The 25343-nt window shown below is 31.4% G+C and overlaps 1 protein-coding gene across 2 annotated transcripts; it reads right to left on the bottom strand.

The window, feature by feature from the left end:
- Nucleotides 1-1775: 1775 nt before the first annotated feature.
- Nucleotides 1776-14542, bottom strand: LOC143054870 (trans-1,2-dihydrobenzene-1,2-diol dehydrogenase-like). Of its 2 annotated transcripts, none has more exons than XM_076227950.1 (8): nt 14436-14542; nt 12272-12379; nt 11368-11479; nt 10045-10208; nt 8781-9039; nt 6318-6445; nt 3767-3917; nt 1776-2034 (listed from the first exon to the last, which is right to left on the bottom strand). In XM_076227950.1, the coding sequence occupies exons 2-8, from the start codon at nt 12359-12361 to the stop codon at nt 1913-1915; spliced, it is 1026 nt and encodes a 341-aa protein (XP_076084065.1). In that variant the 5' UTR covers nt 12362-12379; nt 14436-14542; the 3' UTR covers nt 1776-1912. The 2 variants fall into 2 exon arrangements, with proteins under 2 accessions (XP_076084065.1, XP_076084066.1); XM_076227951.1 differs by having other exon boundaries at nt 14311-14438.
- Nucleotides 14543-25343: the final 10801 nt, after the last annotated feature.

Here is a 25343-nt window from a genome sequence, read left to right as displayed (position 1 = left end):
TGACCTCATACATAAGCATTATTAGGGGAATGGAATATCAAAAAGTAGTACATTTCTATCTGTGTCTTTTAAGATTGTCAATAGCTATATATACATTATGTAAAATAATCAAATACTTTCGCATCCTTCTATGTCTATGCCTCTAGTCTCATATGATTTTAAGTTGTAGTTCATTTCTACGTTTTGGAGTTCAGTATTATACTTCGACTTAATACCTGTTTGGCTTTGTCATTATTTTTATCTTAGCGTCTCGGATGGGCCTTATGTAGACGAAACACGCGTCTGGTGTGTCAAATTATAAGCCTGATACCATTAACAATTGGATAAACGTCAAAGGCAATATGTGTATTATTATGGTTTGTATACTTATCTGATATTATATAACCAGTTGGTCATAGAAAGGTCAAATATCAATCTTTTTTAAAGTGTTAAAAAATGTATTATATACACAACAGTTACAACTAAAGACTGAGAAACACGAACACTACCAAACACTGGAGTAATATCATGTTCTTCGAAAAGGTAAGCAGATACCGCCCCACATATAGCACCTGTCGTGTTGATTTTTGGTCCATATTTCTATTTGGACTTATGTCGAAATATTTCGTTCAAAAACTAACAAGCTAACCGATAGTAAACATAGTCATGTTAAGATATAGAATATGCATACAAAATGTCAATTTATTAAGGGGTAATAACTGTTAACAGTATCCAATAAGTTTTCCTATAAATAAAAACATTTAAAATAAACTGATTTTGAGCGACGTACATTCGTGACATTGTACTATATAATTATAACCATTGAAAGAGGTCGAAACAGGAATATGTGACATGAAAGAAGTATGTTGATTGGGGACGAGGTCCGAGGTCGATATACTCCTTTGAATCGATGTATCCTGTAATTGTTATTTCATTTATTTTCTGTGGTGTACATCTAATGTATTTTAAGTATTTTAAGTATTTTTTTTTCAAACAACTAATCATAGATATACTCTTTCAAAAAAAACTTGAACAAAACCATGACATTTATTAGATGAGGCGACAAAGTAAATCGCCTTTAGATAACCGTGAAATATCACTTTTTTTCGCCATTTATATTTACCTTAAAATATAGTTTAACATGTGATTAACCGTAAACAAGTCAAATAAGTTAATTATTCGAATTGATAATATGACTATTGATGACATTGTAATGATTTTCAAATGTCATTGTCACTTAACATCGAGATTCAGAATTGGTGTAGTGTGTCATTCGTATTCAGTTGATTTTGACAAGTTGATTTCCACTTAAAATGTCCCGTACCAAGTCAGGTATATGGCCGTTCCATTATGCAATGCACTTGTTGAAGTGTTGTTGTTGTACTATTTATTATGTCTGTTTAGTTCACGCATCATTGTAAATATAACGTAATGTGATGAGACTGTCGTATAAAATGAGATGTTTAGCGCTTTAAAACCAGGTTTAATCCACCATTTTTCTACATTTGAAAATGCCTGTACCAAGTCAGGAATATGACAGTTGTTGTCCATTCGTTTTTGATATGTTTTGTCATTTGATTTCATGTGATTAAGGACTTTCAGATTTGATTTTCCTCTGAGTTCAGTATTTTTGTGATTTTCTTTCTACTGTTGCCTTTATTTGTCTTTGTTTTAGTTTGTTACCCAATTTTTTTCTGTCTATCGATGTCTGACTTTGGAACTGCGGTATACTACAGTTTCCCTTATTTAACATATATTGGTATTCCGTTCAAGTCCTGGATTAAACTAAAAGATGATTTCATTTCGATATTGGTGTTTATTATTAAGTAAGAAGGAAAATGTTATAACATTTGAGTCTGTTCATAGTTTTGTTTTTGATATCATGTTATCCATACATCAGATTACTTTCAGAAAATAATAATTACACTATTCTTTACATTTCAACGTTTATTGGTGTATGTGGTATATTTCGACCAATCTGTTTTGCTGCTTCATCTATTATGGTATGAACAATTTCTGATTCCTTATGTGTAAAATCAGGGCATTCCAATAAACCTGTAAAGATCATTATAATAACGAATAATAAAAGCAGTTTGTTGTTTATTTTCAGAGTGCATTACCAATAAAAACATGTACAAATGTAATTGTCCATTGTTGAATAGATCATTGTCATTTTGTTTATTTTCTTTTGATACATCTTCTGACATCAGACTCGGACTCTCTTGAACTGAATTTTAATGTTCGTATTGTTGTGTGTTTACTTTTCTACATTGGCTAGAGGTATCGGTGGATGATTGAGATCTAATAAACATGTTTAACCCCGCCGCATTTTTGCGCCTGTCCCAAATCAGGAGCCACTGGCCTTTGTAAGTATTGTATTATGTTTGATTTTAGTTTCTTGTGTATAATTTGGAGTTTAGTATGACGTCCATAGTCACTAAACTAGATATAGGAAGATGTGGTATGAGTGCCAATGAGACAACTCTCCATCCAAATAACAATTTATAAGGGTAAACCATTATATGTCAATGTACGGCCTTCGACATATAGCATTGGCTCACACCGAACAACAAGCCCAAAATTACGAGTGTAAAACATTCAAACGGGAAAATCAACGGTATAATCTATATAAAAAACGACAAACGAGAAACACGTACAAATTACATAAACAAACGACAACTACTGTAAATCATATTCCTGACTTTGGACATGTGCAAACATTTGTGCAAACGTTTTAATGGTACCAAACCTTCTCCTTTTTTCTGAAACAATAGTATAACACCACAACAGAGAAAAACACACGATAAAATATCAATTGGAAGACTTAACTCATCAAAAAAACGTAAATTAAAACACTATGAACAAATAAATATGATCTGCGATACCTGAATGCAAATACTAGTACATAGTTGATAAAATTATTAGGGACAAACATTCATGGCCAAACGCAAACAAACAAGTCCAAACAAAGCCATGGCAAGACACCACCGCGAAATATTTAAAAACCCTTGGAAAGTCATCCCTTTTGAAAAATAACGGTTTCATAATATATACAGGTAAATGAAAAATAAATTTGTCGTTAGCATATATATTTGTTTAGGGCCAGCTGAAGGACGCCTCCGGTTGCGGGAATTTCTTGCTTCATTGACGACCTATTGGTGACCTACTGCTGTTGTCTGTTTTTTGGTTAAGTGGTTGTCTCCTTGACACATTCCCTGTTTCCATTCTCAATTTTATCATCACATTGATTTCACCCATGATTTTCTACTAGGCATTTTGTTCCTGAACTTAATAGTTATCAAAGGTGCCAGGTTTATAACTTAATACGACAAACCCGCTTCTCGTCTAAATTAGACTCATCAGTGACGCTCAGATATATATAGTTTGAAAGCCAAAGACGTACAAAGTTAAAAAGCATTGAGGACCCTAAATTCCACATAAATATGCCAAATACAGCTTAGATATTCTATGCCTGGGATAAAAAATCCTTAGTATTTCGAAAAATTCATAATTTTGTAGACAGGAAACTTATAGAAATGACCATAGTATTGATATTCAAGTGCTGACTACTGGGCTGATAATACCCTCGGGGAACATTTACGTGTTGTATTTGATATCTTTTTTTTTACCTTTTTGGGTTGCATTTGTGTTTGTTATTTCTATCACTGCTGATGACAGCTGTTATCCATATGTTTGACGTGTTCAAATTTTCATTCGGTAATTTTGTAATTTCAATTCTTCATACAGAAAAGAGAAAATGAATTTGATAGATATAGTGTGCACCTACCATTTTTGATACAGCGACGAACCTCGTCGGCTTCATATCGTAATCCACTCGCATTTATCCAAATGAATGGACAAAATCCATGGGGTAATTCGTTTCTAAATATCTCAGAAGGTAGAGTAACTTCTTCTGGACAGTAGAAAGGGCTTGCAACCTATAACATAGTGAGATTTATTTTGAGCATTATATTATCTTTTAGAATTATATATTTTGTAATTTGCGACCAAAATATGAAAATTCTAATTTTTAAATCATGTAAATCTTGTGCTAAAATTCTCTTAAATATTATATATTCAAAATAATAGGAAACAAAATTTTAGACGAATGATAAGAATATTATTCAAACTAATAAGAATTTAAATTTTTCATAAAGTTTTTGGTCTTGAATCAAATACTAGAATGCTGTATTTCAATATACAAAAGAAGCTGTGATAAGACTGAAAATGAGACAACTCTCCACAAGTGACAAAATTACACATATATTAATAACTATAGACCACCGTACGGCCTTCAACAATGAGAAAAACCCATACCACATATAGTGAGTTATACAAGGCCCCGAAATGACAAATGTAAAACTATTCTAAACCAGAACAATAACAAATAGGTACAAATCTGAGAGTACTAGCAGTTACTGACAGCTAATTCAAAGTCATTAACAACTAATTAAAAAACATGCATCTAAGACTAAATTATCAATCAGTACACATCCAACATCCAATGGGTTTAGTGCAGAGACGTCATAAACAGTCAAAGAAAATATTACCTTGTGCAATACCAAGATACAGGTATCGACAGATTGTAGATTGATGATTATATAACAATAATATTTAGTTTGCTTTTAATTTTCTAATTTACATGTATGTTTGTGTAAATACAACTTTTTTATATTGTTAAACAACTTATCTGCTATTGAACTTAAAACGACTAAAACTATCTGTCCACTACAAATGTGTGCTCTCGGCAAATACAGAATAATTCGGTGATTTTATATTTCGTATTGATCGAGTTCTCACATGTCAAATACATGGCTTTGGGACATCACTAGTTTTTTTAAGATGGAAAGCCAAGACAAATAGTTATCATAGGTACCAGGATTATAATTTAGTACGCCAGACGCGTGTTTCGTCTACACAAGACTCATCAGGGACGCTCATATCAAAATATTTACAACGCCAAACAAGTAAGAAGTTGAAGAGCATTTTAGGATTCAAAATTCAAAAAATGTTGTGCCAAATGCGGCTAAGGTAATCTATGCCTAGGATAAGAAAATCCTAAGTTTTTCGAAAAAATTAAAGTTTTCTAAAACAGGAAATTTATAAAAATGACCACATTATTGATATTCATGTCAACACCGAAATGTTGATTACTGGACTGGTGATACCCTCGGGGACGAAACGTCCACCAGCAATGGCATCGACCCAATGGTGTAAATAGTTATCAAAGGTACCAGGATTATAATTTAGTACGCCAGACGCGCGTTTCGTCTGCACAAGACTCATCCCTGTAAACGTGTAGAATTTTTTTTTAAATGAATTCATTTAAATTAAAGTTTTTTGTCTTAATTTGAACCAAAATACAGATAAAACAGTATATTACATTTAACCTTGTTAGCTATAAAACCCGATTTAATCCCCTATCTACATAAGAAAATACCTGTACCAAGCAAGAATAAGACAGTTATTGTCCATTCGTTTGGTGTGGGTTATAATTTGATTTTGCCATTAAAAAGTAAAATCACAAAAATACTGAACTCAGAGGAAAATCAAATCAGAAAGTCCCTAATCACATGACCAAATCAAATGACAAAACACATTCAAAACGAATGGACAACAACTTTTATATTCCTGACTTGGTACAGGCATTTTCAAATGTAGAAAATGGTGGATTAAACCTAATTTTATAGCGCTTAACCTCTCACTTTTTACGACAGTTTCATCAAATTCCGTTATATTTACAATGATGCGTGAACTAAACAGACATAATAAATAAAAGAGTCAAAATATTGGTACAGCAGTCATCATCGTGTTACAATTTCAACCGGGGGGTTATTGACTATCTTTTTAGGTTTAACTGTGCCGACATCACTTGCCAAATCATACCCTGTTCTAACCAGAAAACATTGAAAATCATACCCTGTTCTAAACTGAAATATTGAAAAACATACCTTGTTGTAGAAGCACTCAGAAAATGTATTCCCTGTTCTAGACCGTATAAAAAAGATACTGTTCTAGACCCGGGTTCTATACCGTATTTTAAACAGTTAATAGGCGATCCGGTTCTGAACAAATACTTTGTTTAAAAAAAACCTGTTCGCACCAGCAGGGCATGAACACGCGACCCTGTTCCGTCCAGCAGGACATGAAAAAGGAACCCTGTTCTAACCAGCAGGACATGCCAAAGAGACCCTGTTTTGCGGCACACTTATACCACTAAAAATATAGGATGCAACCCCCCGGGCAATTTTAAAAGAAACAATTTAACAGAACACAAAAAGGTCTATCGAATTGAACATTTTTCTATCATCAAATTAATTCATGTTTACAAAACTTACCTCAATACTTCCTTTAGTTCCGTTTACAATGGCTGTATTCCTTTCATGACAACATTTGGAACTACACATGAGGCATGCCTTCTGGCCTTTGCTGAAGGTCAAGATAATACATTCATCCACGTCATAACCTGAAACACATATACTTCGGGTAAATTTTTGGAAGGATGAGCCAAAGGGTTACGATTGGCTCACAGTGGTCTGTCTGATGTTAATCATCAAATTACCCAAAAACAGTATATTTGATTGACAACATGAGAGTTATATTAAATTTACAGATATTTTTTCTGAATTGTTTACTGTGAAAGTACTTTAATTCGAGGGGTAACATTTTTTGTGGTTTTCGTGGATGACTTTATCCACGAATTTAAGTGTCCAACGAAATAAAATAACTATTGTCCAAATCAAGACATGGAAGATCCCTATGACGGTTTGACTACTGGATATGATCTAGAGAATACATTGAATTACCTCGAATCTGAGATAACTTTAATAGCAGTCACAGAACTACAATTGCATGCAGGATTATGCCCATTTAATCTTTAATATCCTATACTGTACAACTTTTGATCTTTTAATTTTCATAAAAATATTCTTTTTCAATGAAAGTCAGATTTCCGGTATTGTTATGCTAGTATGATAAAGTGTTCATTTTATACCAACAATAGTTCTCGTACATATGGGAAATAATAATGACATGCTGGGCTTGATTTTGATAAGAATTATTTGACAATTCAGGATACGTTTTTAGCATTTGTTTATAATACTGATTTCTTTAGGTGACATGTTTATAGCCTAATTAACATCTTTGATGGTCCTTAATCTGTTGATCACTTTATCTTGGATTAATTAGTGTTGTCACTACGAGTTACACGGGTCAATTCCTTCGACTATTTGTAACCTTCGTTTCTGAAGGCTTTAATTTTTCAATAATTTTTTTGTTTAGAAAACTAAAATCCACGAATTTAAAAACCCATGAATATGTAAATATTGCTCAAACCACGAAAACTGATACCCACGAATTAAAGTACTTTTACAGTATCTACTCAATCTCAAAACGATTGGAGGGTTGTGTAACAGAAAAAAATATTGAACATATGTAAAGTCTGCTCTATGAAACAGTTTAGTGTAGATAATTTTAAAGTACAAAACACTTCCATTTCAAATCTACATCACACAGAACAAATACAAACGAAATCAGATTGAAAATCCCATCTTAATTACACTTAAGAAGACTCTATAAGAAAATGTCTTTTATTAAACAGTATTATATTAGATAACAATAACAATATTGACTGTACATTTAAGATATTGAGATAAATATATGATAAATATTTGTTATTATGATAAACTTACTCAATTTATTACCACACATGAACAAATAGATATTTTTCTTTTGTGTAAAGTTATTGGCAAGAAGACGAAATCAATTTTAAGTTTATTTTTGATAGAATATTGTTTTTTAATTAGTATTAACTGAAACATAAGATATCGTTTATACACTACTTTTCATTGGACAGGAAGTGTTGGTTATTTTCTAATTTTTGATCTCGTCTGCAACTTTTTCAATACAGACTTGTTCTGAATGCTGTATTACACACATCAAATGTGAATACAGGGCCAATATTTCCAATATGGACTGGCAATGATGTGAATATAGGGCCATTATATCCAAAACGCACTGGCAATGAATCCTGAATTACATGCACACTATAAGTGTACATGTAATTCAGGATTCATTGCCAGTCCGTATTAGAAATACCGGGCCGAAAAGCCAGATAGATCACTTGAATTATATGACCAGGAAGACGTCACCAGTATGACACATGTCGTTTTTGTATTTAAAGGGCGGTTTTTATTGTATTTTTTAAGAAAATAGAATTTTATGGGACTATCATATGAGTGATTGGTATTGCTAGCAATAAAACCAGCTTTAATCCACCATTTTCCACATAAGAAAATATCTGTACCAAGTCAGGAATATTAATTTGTATCTGGGCTTTTTGGTTATGGATTTTCCGTTTTCAATTTTCCTTCAAGTTGGGTATCTTACGTTTTCCTCTGCCACCCTATAAAGACCATTTGCAATTCTGGAAATATCAGCGTTTGGTGAAGACATTAATTTTTTAAAATAATAAAAAATCATCGTAGTCTGCAGCGCAATTGGTTGAGGAACTTCTTTAATTTTTTCGTAGTTTAGATTGAAAATTAGCGTTAAATAAGGGCTTTATTATTTTAATATAAATAAAAAGATGCGGTATGAGTGCCAATGAGACAATCTCCGTTCATGTTACAATGTATAAAATATTTTCGAAAAAGAACGGCTTTTAACACTTCAAATTGTATTGTTTTTAATCTATTTTTTTGGGCAGACATTGATTTACAAATTTTCGACAATATATATTATTTTCAAAAAAATACTATCAGTTTTATCATGTTTATTGAGGCTTTACAGATATATCTTACCATTTTCGATAACTTCTCCGACCGCTGTTATTGATACGGGAATTTCTCCGTAAACCATAAGAGCAAACTGTACAGTATAAATACCAGCTTCAAGCAAAAAACCTCCAGTTTCGCTAGGGTATTTCTTATTACTAGATAAATCATGAAAATCAACAGGCGTACAGAATCGAACAGACACCATTTGTGGATCACCTATTGTACCGGCCTTTAATTCTTCTCTTATTTTCTTGTAAGTTGGAAAACACCGAACCCATAGACCCTAAACAATAAAAATGTATTAGATATAAAGCATATAACACCTGACATAGGTCCACCGTAATATTTTGTTAAATACTATAAAGCCTTGCAATACATAATCGAGTTAGATGACTGAACCCGTCAATCATAAGATGTGAACTTGATTGTTTAACATTTATCAGCGGTTTCATACTTTTACTTTAGTTTAAATCTATTTATTTACTTTTTACCTGAATAATTCATCCATTATTTTTATTAACTAGTATGTGTTTGCATTGAAACACAGATCAAATTTATTCGTTCATCGTGTGATACATTTTGTGATCTGTGTTACAATGTACTGCGTTTTTTGATTGAGTTAACCCTTCAAATTGATATTTTATAGTGTGTCTTTCTATGTTGTGATGTTAAGCTATTGTTTCAGAAAATAGCGGAGGTTTGTTATCAACAAAACGTTTAATCCCGCGCTGCAATTGTTTGTAACTGTTGTAAGTCAGGAATCTGATGTTCAGTGGTTGTCGTCTGTTTATATCGCTTTTAATTGTTTCTAGTTTCCCTTTTTATATAGATTAGACCGTTGATTTTCCCGTTTGAATGGTTTTACAGTAGTAAGTCGTAGGGCCCTTTATAGCTTGCTGTTTTGTGTGAGCCAAGGTTCGTGTTGATGGGCGTACATTGACCTCTAATGATTTACTTTTATAAATTGTTACTTGAATGAAGAGTTGTCTCATGGCCACTCATACTACATCTTCCAATATCTAATTAAAGCGATATATAGATAGAAAAAAACCAGTTACGGGCTGTGTGTAGTTAAAACATAATAACAACAAAAGGGCCGACTACTTTCTAACCAACTTTCAACAACAACTATATGTTGATGCTCACCAAACGCGTAATGGTAACACGCTGAGCGTTCGAGGGCTAAGTACTCATTCAAGGTCGTAAAACACACAAATACGCCCGCCCATTTACTATATTAAAACATGTATCCTCTCCAGCAAATCTCTAATATGACAGTAATATATACCTCCATAAAGAACAAATGTTTCTCCTTAGCAAGATTGTTCACCATTTTGACCTCATCGGCTGATATTGAACATGGTTTTTCACATAATACATGTTTCCCGCCATTCAACATAATAACAGTCAGTCTTACATGTTCTGTGCATACTGAACCGATGTAGACGACATCTAAAAATAGATGATAATGACGTCAGATCGAATATTATCAGTTAAGAAAAAATATGATGATTAGGTTAACAAAGAAGCACGGAATATAAATCGTTTACTTTCGTTTAAATCATTTGAAGTGTTGAATTATTAAAATATTTTATGCGTTTCCCTCATATTTTGTTTGTAGCCCGGATTTGTTTCGTTTTTTCAATCGATTTATGAGTTTTGAACAGCGGTAGCCTACACAGGCAAATTTCACTCACATCAATTTCATGTGAATTTAATTTCATGTGAATCTCACGTGAAATTCACATCAACTTCACCTCAAACGAGTTTATACGTGAAACTCACGTGAACTCAATTTTTGTGAGTTTCACGTGATTCTCATGTGAAACTCATGTGAATTTCGCATGAAAATCACGTTAATTTTTTTCATGTGAAATTCACATGAATTTTTAGAATAGAGTAATTCAAATAACATCTAAATTTTCAAATTTAATCGAAATTATGAAAAATATAAAAAAATAATTGTTGTAAATTTCACGTGAAATTTATGTGAAAATTTCACATCAGATTCATGTGAATCTCAATTCAAGTGAAATTCACATGAAAATATTCACGTGAGTTTCATGTATAAGCTTGATTGAGGTGAATCTCACTTGAAATTTTTCATGTGAAATTCAAGTTAGCAAATTTTGCCTGTGTACTGTTGCCTTTATTTCTTTATAGCAAATATGTTTTCAGTAATAAGGATCTTAGTGAGGGTTACGAAAAGTGAATTGTAGAGAAAACAATATCGAAGATAGAAACGTCATAAAGAAATTAGAATAACAGACATTAAGATAACCTCATAAAGAAAATATAGAGATGAAGACAATCTCTACCGCGCAATCAAGACCTTCAATTATTCTTACCCTTCCGGAGCACCTTAGATCAATCCGAGTTTTTGATGTGGTTCGTGTTGTTTATTCTTTAGTTTTCTATGTTGTGTCATGTGTTCTATTGCTTCTTTCATTTGTAGCCAGGCGTTGTCAGTTTATTTTCGATTTATGAGTTTGACGATTCCTCTGGTATCTTTCGTCCCTCTTTTATTCATGGAAAATCAGTATTTGCTGAAGGCAAACACTTCTTTTAAAAGCATTCTAATTCTACTAAAGAATTATGACATAACTGTTACCTATTTCTGGATCGTTTGCAAATTTTTCGTAGGAATCATACGTCTTCGGAATTGCGAATTTAGAAGCAAACTTCTTTGCGCTATCCATAGACCGAGAAACAACCGCAACAATCTGCAAAAGACAAATGACAAAACAACTGTCCAACGTATGATTAATGAATCTGGTTTGTATATTGTCTTTCCAGTTGGACGTATTTTGTATCGTTCATAACGGTTAATTGTCGAATTTCTAACGAGGTATGACGGTTAGTCATTTCATATGTCAGCGAAAGTACGGGATGACAACAATACAGCAGTATATTTACCCAATTTTGATCAAATATAGGATTTTCTTTATAAGGTATTTTATTTACATAATTTTGTTCTAAACGTAGCCATTTTTAAAATTTATTCATCCGATAGTTATATTTGAAAGATCATCGGACCTAAAGAATTATTGGTAACGGTAGTCATAGTAAAAAAAATGAGAAACAGAACACAGAAATAATGGTAACCTTGAAATTTAGTATAATGTTGATAATATAGGAATGATATCTCTTGGGTAGCAGTATAAAGTATTTATCTAGATCTGTATTTCATTAACAGAATAAAAATACTACTCAAAAGGTCATTCAATCTTATATATAATTAGTTCTATACTTAGTTATCAAAGGTACCAGGCTTATTATTTGATACGGAGACGCGCGTTTTGTCTACATCAGACTCATCAGTGACGCTCAAATCAAAACAGTTACATGTAAATATCCCAAACAAGCTGAAAAGCATTGAGGACCCTAAATTTCAAAAGTTGTGCAAAATACCTTTTTATACCGCCAAAGTAATTTATGACTGTATGTAGTTACGACCATTTTAACCTCCCGATATATATGATCATACCATACTACATTAATTAGTTCGTTCTCACCTGATGATCTTGTGAGGACATCGACTTCAGACAAGAACAGAAGTCATTACAAATCTTCCCTGTGCTGCATATACCCCATTTGAGCGCCATTATAAGCTTGATCTTTTACTGTTTAAATAATAATAAATTCATTCTTAGATATTAAATTGCCATTGATTTTTTTTACTTTACTTGATAGAACTTTTGGTATACTTATTTCGAATGTATTCTATTTCAAAATATACAAGTCAAAAAAAAATAACGATACACAAGTTTGAAGTCCAATTTATCATGAAATATGATGAATAGGAAAATTTTAAAATTAATATAAGTTTAAGTTCTTAAATCAATTTTGGAAATTTTGGGAAAAAATACGAAATTACGAATTTTGAAATATCAAGATTTTCCATAACAAAATTCGCGTATTTGCCTAAAATCAATGTTTTTGATAAGAAACTAACACTGTAAATATTAGACCAATTGGGCAGTTATTTATCTTGATACAGTGGATCCAATTTTTGAAAATGCATTGCCTTCTGTCGTTTCTTTTATCAACTACTATATTGATAAAAGGATTCGATAAACTGATCATAGATACCAGGATTAAATTTTGTATTTAAGCCAGACGCGCGTTCCGTCTACAAAAAACTCATTAGTGACTCTCGAATAAAAAAAAAATAAAAAGGCCAAATAAAGTAAAAAGTTGAAGAGCATTGATTACAAAAATTCAAAAAGTTTTGCCAAATACAGCTAAGGTAATCTATTCCTGAGGTCTTAGAGTTTTGGAAACAGTTAATTCATGATATGACTATATCAATGATAATTCATGTCAGCATAGATTAACATATTCTTCTCCTAGAAAAATGGTACTTTTGAATGCCCGATCCAAAATATTTAGATATTCAATCCCTGATATAAAGATAGAATTAATTACAGACTAAAGAATTGCTTCATGGACTTATTCAATATAGAAACTAGAACCATATGTAATACTGATCACAAGAATTTTTGTCTACCTATAACTTCATTATTTATTCTAGAGTTGATGCCAATTCGTAAAGAAAGTTATATATATATATATATAGTTTATTTGTAGACACCAATAAACAGATTTTTAATTACTTCTTATTTATGATTATGCTATAATGAATATGATGATTAATAATCTTGTAACTTTTCAATGTACTGGTATCTTTCTTATTTGCATCATTATTTGGCTTTTTTGCTTGTGAACAAGTTTTAATGTATAAATAGATTCGTAAAAATATTACACCAGTTATCTCATTTCGAATTGATTTGATGAAAAACAATATTTGCCATTATTCTACAGTACATCTATAACTATGTATGTAACACTTAAGTGTCTATTTCAGTTGATTTAATAGTTTATGTGAAAGAGTTTAACTGATTTAGTCATAAAAAAACCCTCCGATTCAGGTTTGTTTCTGAAAAATCTATCAAATATGCCCAAAAATGTTACTTTTTAGATGGTTTATGTCAAAAATGAAAGTGACTGCATCCGTGTTCATCCTCAACCTTTACATAATTATGTTGTGTATTATCATCAAATGCAACTAACATTTCAATATTAACATGATTAAGATGAACACAAAGGCGGCCACTTTCATTAAAGACGGAAACCGTCTACAATTTAACTACAATTCTTAGATTTTTAAGATTTTAGTAATTTAGCATGACTTGATGATGCTAGTACCCGATATATGTGCATTGTATTATCGAAAACAGCCCATATGTATATAGCAGAAGCATTCTAATTTCCATTAAATAACTTAAAGTTTACATTTTAATAATTTTGTAAAACTGCTGTATTTCGAGGCCAAAAGGGGGTCTTACTGGACCTACTCCCTCATTTTTATTCTAAATAAAATTATCATCCTCAAATAGATGAATAAGCAATAGTTTAACTACTTATTGTGGTGTACAATGTGACATCCTTGCGAATGAAAATATTTCTTATTTCATATATATGTTCTTAACCATGTTAACATAGTGATATACAACATGCCATCAAAATCACACCCAAAGTATCTGTTCGTTACCTTATTGTCTTACAAATTCGCAAAACCCATGTGTGTAGTAAGGCTCCATCATAAAAACATTTGAAACCATTTTAAAGATAGAACCAACAACATACGTAAAATAGTGTAACACTAATTTGACTTACTACTTTAATGTCACTTCCTGTTGTGTACTTATATAAGCACTTGTGTCAAGGTAACACTCGTTGCGTTACATTATGTTTTTAAAAATTCGAAATTCTTGCTGAAAATATTTTTAATTTCATTTTTTCAAATAATAGGTTTGGATTTTTATGTCACTCTATCATTGACGTCTAACTCCATTCACGCCACCGAACACTTTTCTAGAGTTATCGGCATCGGTCTGTATCGATGAAACTGGGTGTATATCTTAGGTTCTAAATATAAATCACGTGCCAATGATATATTAGTGCGTACATTTACAAACTGTTAACACATCACACTTGATAATATACTAGTCAACAAAAGAAACGATACACGACTTTGAAATAAAATTGATCAAGAAGTATTAATCATAAAACAAAATGAAATACACTATTTTAAAAAGCTTTCATTTGCAATGTATGCACATGTGATAATGAAAATGAAAACTTGTCGGAAAGTATCTAAATTCCCTGTAAACGACTTAAGGGTGCAAATAAGTTTTGCGGAAATTTGAATAAAAAATCGACACGTAATTTTTTAAGTACTAAATAGAATTTCAACTTTGTTTAAAAATATTCAATATGCTAATCAAGTTGTGTTTCATGTTGTAACTAATGGGTTGAAATATTGTTTTTTCAAATTTTTGGGAAAAAATGTTTTTTTGAAATCTCAAAAAATGCAAAAAAAAATTTTTATTTTTGTCTCAAATCAATGCTTTGGATATGAAAACAATACACAGTAAATTTGGAACATTTCGGTTTAGTTTTAAGATTGTGACCGCTTTTTGAATATCACTTTACACATACTGTCTATGGTAAATCAGTTGATAATGTATACATTTTAACGATTTCTCGTGGGGCCGAACTTTGGTAAAGAAATAAACGATGAAACTTTATGATTTTTAAAAACAAATTGATGGCAAACATTGTCTTTACCTTTAAATGAGAGGTTGGCATCATTAGTTGAAACTTCTGTTTTTCAAATTGTCGTTTCATGTAAATTTTGTAAAAAACAAAAAAAAAATCGTCAAAAAACATCACGAAAGCAAAAAAATATTTTTTTAAAACGGATTTATATTTCCATAATGATTAAGTATAACTACCTTCTATATTGGTCCTATAAACGGAAAACTTTATCTTAAATTTGAAAAAAGTCTTGTATCGTTTCTTTTGTTGCCTAGTATACTAGTCTAGAACAAATTCTTTTAAAAATAAAAACATTAGTGATATCAATTGTATTGCACCAGATGAACATTTCGACGGTTATTATCTCTTTGCTGATGAAAATTCAAATGTTAATATTAAAAGATCAAACACATCAAATGAATGAATAATAGCTGTCATATTGCTTACTGGGTAAGGGCAAATCATCACGAGTTGGTTGGCCGGTATGAAATATCCGTTGTATAGATGATAATCGGATGTGTTTCTTGCGTCGTAGCTGCAGTCCCGTTCCCTTTTTAGGAATGTGACCTACCGACTTAGACTTTTAACATTTTATTTTGTTCACGCATCAATATCAATATTATTAAATTCGATTCCACTGTCGTACCAGTAAGATGTTTAGTGCTATAAACCCAGGTTCAATCTAACATTTTATACATTTGAAAATGCCTGTACCAAGTCAGGAATATAATAGTTGTCCATTCGTTTGATGTTTTTAGTCATTTGATTTTGCCATGTGATTAGGGACTTTCCGATTGATTCAGTACTTTTTTGTTCTACTTTTTTCTTATGTAGAAAATCGGATGATGAGATTATATAACTTAAAGACATAAAAAAAAGCAAACCCGCACAAGGTATCAGAACTATATGAATAAGGGGGATTTATCTATCTACATTTTTTTCTAAATTGTATAATAGCATATATACTTACCACAGATTCGTACTAACATGGGCAATACAACGTCCTACTGCTCATTGGTTTTTTATGTTGTGTTTTTTGTCATGACGTCCTCATTTGTAGTTTTTTTTGTCCAATGAGTTTGAATGCTTCTGGTTTTCTTTCGAAAATCTTTAATCTATAACAGTATCCATATTTTAAGAAGTACTTAAAAGAAACTTATAATCATGAAAACTCATATCGTCGAACTCAGACGCGCTGTACAAACTTAATGTTGATAGAGAAAGTGTAGTTTTCTTAACGCATATGTTTTTCAATCTCGGAATGATAACAGTTAGTCTCACATAGTCTGAGAATATCGTTTCGAGGTAGATGACCCTAGTGATGTAAATATAGTCAAGTGTTCTTTAACAAGCAATCAAAATTCCCATTAGAACAAATTGTGATTCTTGTCTTGCCCCCTTCTATTGTTTATATCGAATGAAATAAAGAATACGGTTAAGTCTGCCTTCTATTTTGATCTTAATATTAACAGCATGAACATTGAGGGTTGATTGAAAACAAACCTTTACGACAAAAAAATGATTTCAGTTTTCCAGTTGTGAACTTTTAATTTCTATGTAGAAATAACGGCGGTTATCTATGCTATATGTATGTCTCAAATTGGTACGATAGTCCAGATCTTCCTAAAATGGTTGTCTTAACAAAAAGTTGCTTCTGATAATAAAACTATTGTCAAAATTACAACCTGTTGGATTTAACCAGAATAAGGGGTGAGATTTCAAACAATATCAGAAAAACAACAAAAACTTTGAAAAAATGCCACAAAAAAAATAACGTACACAAGTAAATAAAAATAATTTTGATGCAAGGTATACAGCCATGGAGTGCAGAAATATTACATAGTAAGAGAGCAGAAATGAAAATTTATAGTCATACCAAAAACAAAGCTGATATATATCTTTTCTAAATAGTGAAACTAAATAAGTAAACATTAAAGAACAAAAAATGGCATTACGTCTTGTTGATTGCTTGAGTCACAATGATTTGAATATTTCTCTAATTATGTAGAAAAACAAAATTGTGTCTAGTCTTCAATATCATATGGGAGTTAATCTTATGATTTTGTATGATTCCTATCCATTAAAACCGTTATTCGTATATATCTCATAATCACTTCAATAAAATTATCGTTTTCTCTAATGTGCTAAAATTAACGATTTATCTAATCTCTAATGAATCGTTTGTTGTTTCAAACTAGTAAAATATTATTTTCGAAGATCTGTGGAAAGAACTAACACCGACTCATCATAAAAGATTACAAAAAGATTGGTAATTATAACATTTATAGTAATTAAGCTAACTACCTCTGAGACCGTAGAATTCAATGGAAAAAGTTTGAAAGCGTCTATAAAAGGACGGCTGTTGTCATAAGCTATTGTTACATCGGATATTTTCGAAGAACATTAAGGTAAGGAATGAGATGTTAACTATCAGATCATTGCACAATTATCTTTCTAAAAAAAAGTAACAAAAGGAATTTGCTGTTTTACGATAGCCAAAATAAAATCAACAATTTATACTTTTGCTGCGTCCGACGCTTATTTCTAAAGGAGTAGGTTCAGAAAAACCCTATTTGGCCCCAAAATATAGCAGTTTAACAAAATTGTGAAAATGTAATCTTTTTACCTTTTTACTGAAAAGTAAAATGCTTCTGCTACATAAATATGGGCTGTTTTTGACAATATAATGCATGTATATCGGGTACCAGCATCATTAAGTCATGCTAAAAAAAGTAAAATCACAAAAATACTGAACTCAGACGAAAATCAATTCGGAAAGTCTATAATCACATGGCAAAATCAAATAACAAAACGCATCAAAAACGAATGGACAAGGACTGTCATATTCCTGACTTGGTACAGGCATTTTCAAATGGAGCTAAATTACTGAAATATTTACAATTTTAGCCCTTTCCGTCTTAAATGAAAGTGGTTGCATTCGTGTTCATTCATGATATTGAAATTTAAGTTATATTTGATGATAATACATAATATATATAAAGGTTGAGGATGAACTTTCATTTTTGACAAAAACCATCTGAAAAGTGATGATGTTTGGCATATTCGATAATGTTTTCATATTTAAGCTTGAATCGGAGCGTTTTTAATGGCTAAGTCAGTTAAAATCTTTCACATAAACTATTAAATCAACTGAAATAGACACTTTAGTGTTTAAAAAGTGTCCAAAATCTTTTGTTTGATGAACCTGAAATTTGAGGCCATAATCGGCCCTTACCGGACCTACTCCTTTATCTGAAAAAGGATCGATTGAATAAAAAGACTTGCTAAAAAAGAGTATAAATCAAACCTGCAAACTAATACTAAGGTAATCGCCATTTCCATTGATCACGTGTGCAATGTATGCTTCATATGCAAAAGCACCACTAATAAATGTAATTAATGTCACTATATGCGTATTTCCAAACAGCTACTTTGAATAGGTGAAGTTGCAAATAAAGTTATTTTTGGTCATGGAGAGATATATTATAATGTCTTTATCATTCTATAAAAGAGGGACGAAAGATACCAAAGAGACAGTCAAACTCATAAATCTAAAAACAAACTGACAACGCCATGGCTAAAAATGAAAAAGACAAACAAACAACAGCACACATGACAAAACATAGAAAACTAGAGAATAAACAACACGAACCCCACCAAAAAGGGGTGATCTCAGGTGCTCCGGAAGGGTAAGCAGATCCTGCTCCACATGTGGCACCCGTCGTGTTGCTCATATCATAACAAATCCGGTAAATAGTCTTAATTCGGTAGGTCACATTCACCTTTTGGAACTCTTGGTTTAATAGCTTCCTTGTGAGCAGTTACTCTCTATCAAAAAGGAATCCCATAATATAAAAAAGAAGATGTGGTATGATTGCCAAAGAGACAACTATCCACAGAAGACCAAACTGACACAGACATTAACAACTATAGGTCACCGTACGGCCTTCAACAATGAGCAAAGCCCATACCGCAGGCAGGTTTGTTTTTTTGAGGGATTCGTGTTGCTTAGTCTTTAGTTTTCTATGTTGTGTCTTGTGTACTATTATTTGTTTGTTTGTCTATTTAATATTTAGCCATGACGTTGTCAGTTAATTTTAGATCTATAAGTTTGACTGTCCCTCTATCCCTCTTTCTTAGAAAATAGTAAATAAATAATAAACTCATCATGTTACTAGGATTAAAAATTTGTATTTGCGACCGACACGCGTTTTGTCTACAAAAGTCTCATCAGGGACGCTCGAATAAAAACAGGTAAAAAAAGCCAAATAAATTTAATGTTTTAGAGCATTGATGACCAAATATTCCTTATAGTTGTGCAAAATACAGCTAGCTAATCTATGCCTGAGGAAGAAAAGCTTACGTTTTTTTCAAAAATTCAAAGTTTTGTAGACAGTTAATTGAAAATTATGATTATATCAATGATAATTAGTTTGGTAACCATTGAAACATCAACTAAAACTAGAGGCATTCATTTCCAATAGGGTCCTATGTTAAACTAAATTCCCCGCTGGCGGCCATCTTGAATGATGGATCGGCTACAAAGTAAAAACACTTGGTCATAACCTGATAAGGAACATTCATGCTATGTTTGGTTTCATTCCATTCAGTGGTTCTCTCAAAGAAGTCATTTGTATATATTTCGAATAGGGTCCTATGTTAAACTAATTCACCCGCTAGCGGTCATCTTGGATGATGTATCTGCTACAAAGTAACAACACCTCATAAAACATTCAAGCCATGTTTGGTTTCATTCCATTCAGTGGTTCTCTAGAAGGAGTTCAAAATGTAAAATGGTAACGCCGAGGAAGACAGATGACGATGCCGGACGCCAAGTGATAAGAAAAGCTCACTTGGCCCTTTTGGCAAGGTGAGCTAAAAAGTATTAAGTTGCTAATATCAAAAATACTGATGTTTAAATCAATCCAAAATTGGTAAGATAATAAAGATCAAAATGGATCCTTTACGAGAAATTATTTTAAAAATATCTTCTCTTATGAATTTTAATTTTTATTTGTTTCTGTTTTTAGGTCTGCGATGACGTATTCCACTCCTCTACTTTTGCTGTCAGCATCTTTATTATCGTACCTGGCTATAGTTTCCTCGACGTTATCTCCAGAAACTTCTGAACTTGTTAATGAAAAGGCTGAAGATGAGGCATGCAAATGTGAGAATGGAGATGTTGGATTGAAGTACCTTTGTGAAACTTTCACGACTGATATTCAAGGATGTATGATGTTTGCTACCAACAATGTACGTGCTGCATACAAACTTAATGATGGTTCGTTTAAGCGTGTAAGAAAACAATTGTCGTTTAATGGAGCGATATCATCCATAGTCAGCATGTTGAATGGAGAAAGATCACGAAATAATGGCGATTCTCTCAGATCAAGAATAAAGATGATGGGTTGAAAATTCAAACAAACCCAAATAATACATTTTGCTCATTGACATTTTTATCAATTGTTTCAATATATTTCTTTACATTAAAGATCTAAATCTAATAAAAAGTTATTACATATAAAAACATGAAGATGTGGTATGATTGCCAGTGAGACAACTGTGTGTTGGCGGTTTTTTTTTTTTGTTGCACTTCAGAGTTTCAGAGAAAACAAACCAGGGTTACAAATTGAACCCCAGGGAAACACATCAACTATAATAGGAAAACAAAACGAAATTACAGAACACAGAAGTGCAACAAAAAAAATGCATCATTCATAGAAACGAGCAAGTCCATATTCCTGACTTGATACAGGACATTTTAAGACAAGAATGTACACTGAAATGTCTTGCCTTCTTTACTAATCATTGATATTATGTTGATAGTCCCAAATATAAAGCTTTATTACAACTGTCACATAAACTTAACATTAACCAAGAAAACTAAACTTTGACCAATGGACCATGAAAATAAGGTCATGGTTAGAAGAACCATGCCAGGCAAGCATGTACAGCTAACAATTCTTCCATACAACAAAGATAGTTGACCTATTACTTATAGTTTAGGAAAAACAGACCAAAACACAAAAACTTAACACTTAGCAATGAACCATGAAAAAGAGGTCAAGGTCAAATTCAATCTGAGCGACTAACACATAGATCATAAAATATTCCCATACACCAAATATAGTTGACCTATTGCATATAGTATTAGTAAAAAAGACAAAAACTTAAAAACTTAACTTTGACCACTGAACCATGAAAATGAGGTCAAGGTCAGATGACACCTGCCAGCTAGACATGTACACCTTACAATCATTCCATACACCAAATATAGTAGACCTATTGCATACAGTATAAGAAAAAGAGACCAAAACACAAAACTTAACTGTAACCACTGAACCATGAAAATGAGGTCAAGGTCAGATGACACCTGCAGGTTGGACATGTACACCTTACAGTCCTTCCATACACTGAATATACTAGGCATATTGCTTATAGTATCTGAGATGTGAATTTGACCACCAAAACTTAACCTTGTTCACGGATCCATGAAATGAGGTTGAGGTCAAGTGAAAACTGTCTGACAGGCATGAGGACCTTGCAAGGTACACACATACCGAATATAGTTATCCTATTACTTATAAGAGAGAATTTAACATTACAAAATATCTTAACTTTTTTTTCAAGTAGTCACTGAACCATGAAAATGAGGTGAAGGACATTGGACATGTGACTGACGGAAACTTCGTAACATGAGGCATCCATATACAAAGTATGGAGCATCCAGGTCTTCCACTTTCTAAAATAAAAATCTTTTAAGAAGTTAGCTAACGCTGCTGTAGCCACAGCCATCAGATCACTATCCCTGTGTCCAGCTTTCTGCGACAAAAGTCTCAGGCTCGACAATAAAATGGTGGGTTGAACCTGGCTTTGTGGCTAGCCAAACATTGCACTTTATGGCAATATTAAATATACCACTAATACAGAACAAACTCATATAAAATATCGTTTGCAAAAAACTATATGTGATGATTATAAATCCAATTGAAAAGCATCATACACAACTCATTTCCAGTGTTCTACAAAGGCATGACAACAAAAGACAATAATTTTTTATTTATTTATTAATTTTCTTTTAGTTTTTCTTTGATTTTCTCATTATAAATGAACAAAACAGAACATCACAGGAACAGATAAGAAAAGTATTTTTTAACAATTCTATCAAATACTAGAGTGTCTACAACAACTGTTATCCTTCACTTTTCATTTAAATATCATTTTAGAGTACACAGTCTATTACTACAGAAAATTTCTTCTTTTAAATGGGTTGTTATTTTTGTTTTATAATTATTCTGCATTTCATTTTGTGCAGAGGTTTACTTGCGCATCAAAAGATAAATTTCCTCTTTTAATCAATATTGATGATTTGTTCAAACTCTCAGTGCAGGTGAAATTTTCAAATATTTTATGTGATTTCAAAAATTTTGAATAATACCAGCATATAAATTCCGACTTAAACAGTATCAAATCATGATACTTAAATTATTTTATACTAATACTATGAATATGATTATCAAATCTAATAACAGATCTTAAAATATCCAAATATTGAAAATCAAGTGACCTCAAGTAGTTCATAAATTTGGAGATGAAGGTTACAAATTTCATCAGATATGATTTGAAGAATGTTCACCTGAATGCACTTAAATGTTTGAACTATATTAGGTAAAGATGAAACTTGGGGATATACCAAAAAAATATCAAGTCAGTGAAAAGTAAAATCACAAAATAGGGTTAATTTAAATTTCATGCAACCTTTTTAAATTTGGTGTATTGTTTCAAAAATACCCATTTCCAAGGCATTTTCAAAAAAGGGAAAGTCCATAAAACTAACATAATTAAACAATATCAATCAATTGAGCAAGTTAAAATAACTGCAATATTCCTAACTTGGTACAGACATTATCCGAAGAAAGGGCTCAGCATTTAGAAAGAAGTAGATATTACAATTGTTGTTTCTTTGACACATTCCCCGTTCCCATTCTCAATTTTATCTCTTATGAGATCTAAATGAAGATCTGTTCTAAAGAAAAACTTATATACAAAGTACTGTCAAAGCAGAAATTTTCATGGAGGATTTTATCTTGTTTATTTCGTGGAAAGAATATATCCACGAAATTAAAATCCCAATGAAAATTTAGCATATAATATCACTTCTATTTAATGGAAACCACGAAATTAAATCCACATGAAATCTTAAGTAGAGACAAAACCAAGAAATTTTAACCCAACGAAAAATAATGTTTCTACAGTAGTTATTATCTGTTCCAACCACAGCACAAGACATCAATAATACAGTATATAATGTTAACATATTAGAAAAAACAAGCAATCGGAATAATCATAAAGCGCTTTCACCATTTGAATTTAAATCAAAACATGTAATATACATGTTATTTAGTGTGGATTAATTTTTATTTAAGGGGTACCAATTTTGTTTGTAAACATGAGCCATGAATTTAAATGTTCAAAGAAGTATACATTTTTAGATATGCTTGAATGCTGACTTCAGCAATTCCATGAATGAAATGTCCATGAAAAAAAATATCCCTCAATCCATTAAAAAATGGTATCCATGAAAACAAATAAATCCATAATACATACTTTAAGTTAATCTTTTTTTTTTAATTTACAACACATAGTCAACTCTTAGAAATAGACAGTAATAAACAAAAATAAACACAATAAATGAAAATGCCTGGTAAATGTTATGATTTATTTTATGTTTGTGTAAAATAAATAAATTTGAAACATGTTTAATCTTACTCCGTTTAAATCAAATGTTCTGTTTTCTCCATCTGTGATTCGTACACAATTTGGTAGATGGACAATTTTAATTTTTCAAATTCTCTTCTAAAGATTGTCTTGAAGCATTGATTTCTTTTTAAAATTTTCCTTATTTACTGTCCATAGTACTTTACCAATAAAAGATATATTTTAAAGAGATTCACCTCATATAGCTATATATAAACAGATATATACACAGAAATATCAACACAATTATTCCAAAACCATGGTATCATGACTTGGAACACAATTCATTCATTTACAAACAAAATATCAACATAATTCTTTACATTCTGATCTCTGGTGGTCATATTAGTGAATTAATAGAATCTTTTAGCAGGAAAAAATCAGATTATTTACCGCAAAATATTACCTATTTAGGTGAAAAAGAAAATTATATTAGCTGATTTCAGAGAAGGAACTTTCCAAGAATAACCATTCAAATAGTAATTTAAATGACCTCCTTTCAACCTTATGTTTGGCAGTTTGTATATGTTGCATTTCAAATACCAAAGCTTGTCAAGAAGTTTTTTTATTTGCTTTTTCTTACCCCTTTATGTATTTTGATAAAATGTACTTAAGGAATGTATTAGGTATGTTGCCTTGAATGTTAGATTGCAAAACATCAGAAAGTAAGGAATCCTCATTCATGTAGTATGTGTAAATAGTAGTTATCATAGCACATATGTCAAGATCATATCATTTTTTACCTATAAATTTACTATTTATAGTAATATATATCAATGTCATAGATATTTCATTATTATGCATTCATTTGCAACAACAAAATTATCAATTAATCTCATTATCAATTCAACTTTACAGCTGATTTCATTGAGTGTGAAGCCAAAGCTAATATCTTTGGTTAGCTTAAGGTAGCACAATACAAAGATTTTGTCACTCCCAATCAGACAACTTTAAACTGATGTAATTCATTTCATCCTTCTTTATATTTTATAAATGAGGTACCAAAAGAAAGAAGAAAGATTAATCTTTCAAATTGTGATAATTTCATTATGACATAATTATTACATAATTAATTATTATGTAATTAGTCGCTATATTGTGATGTCCACACTTGAATGAATTTAGCGTCTTTGTTTTTCATAGCATCCCAAAATATTTTATAGATTCTTGTACAACACAGCTTGACCTCCAAAACTGTGTCTCAGATTTCCAAAAACATCAATAGAA

The sequence above is a fragment of the Mytilus galloprovincialis genome, chromosome 12, assembly GCF_965363235.1.
Source record: "Mytilus galloprovincialis chromosome 12, xbMytGall1.hap1.1, whole genome shotgun sequence".
In the NCBI taxonomy this organism is placed as follows: Eukaryota; Metazoa; Mollusca; class Bivalvia; order Mytilida; family Mytilidae; genus Mytilus; species Mytilus galloprovincialis.
This window is presented reverse-complemented; position numbering and strand designations above follow the sequence as displayed.

Coding starts and splice junctions, on each gene's coding strand:
- LOC143054870 (XM_076227950.1), bottom strand. CDS start 12,361: ATGGCGCTCAAATGGGGTATATGCAGCACAGGGAAGATTTGTAATGAC. Junction 11,480..12,271: donor TGTCCTCACAAGATCATCAG/GTGAGAACGAAC, acceptor TGTCTTTTGCAG/ATTGTTGCGGTTGTTTCTCG. Junction 10,209..11,367: donor TGCAAACGATCCAGAAATAG/GTAACAGTTATG, acceptor ATCTATTTTTAG/ATGTCGTCTACATCGGTTCA.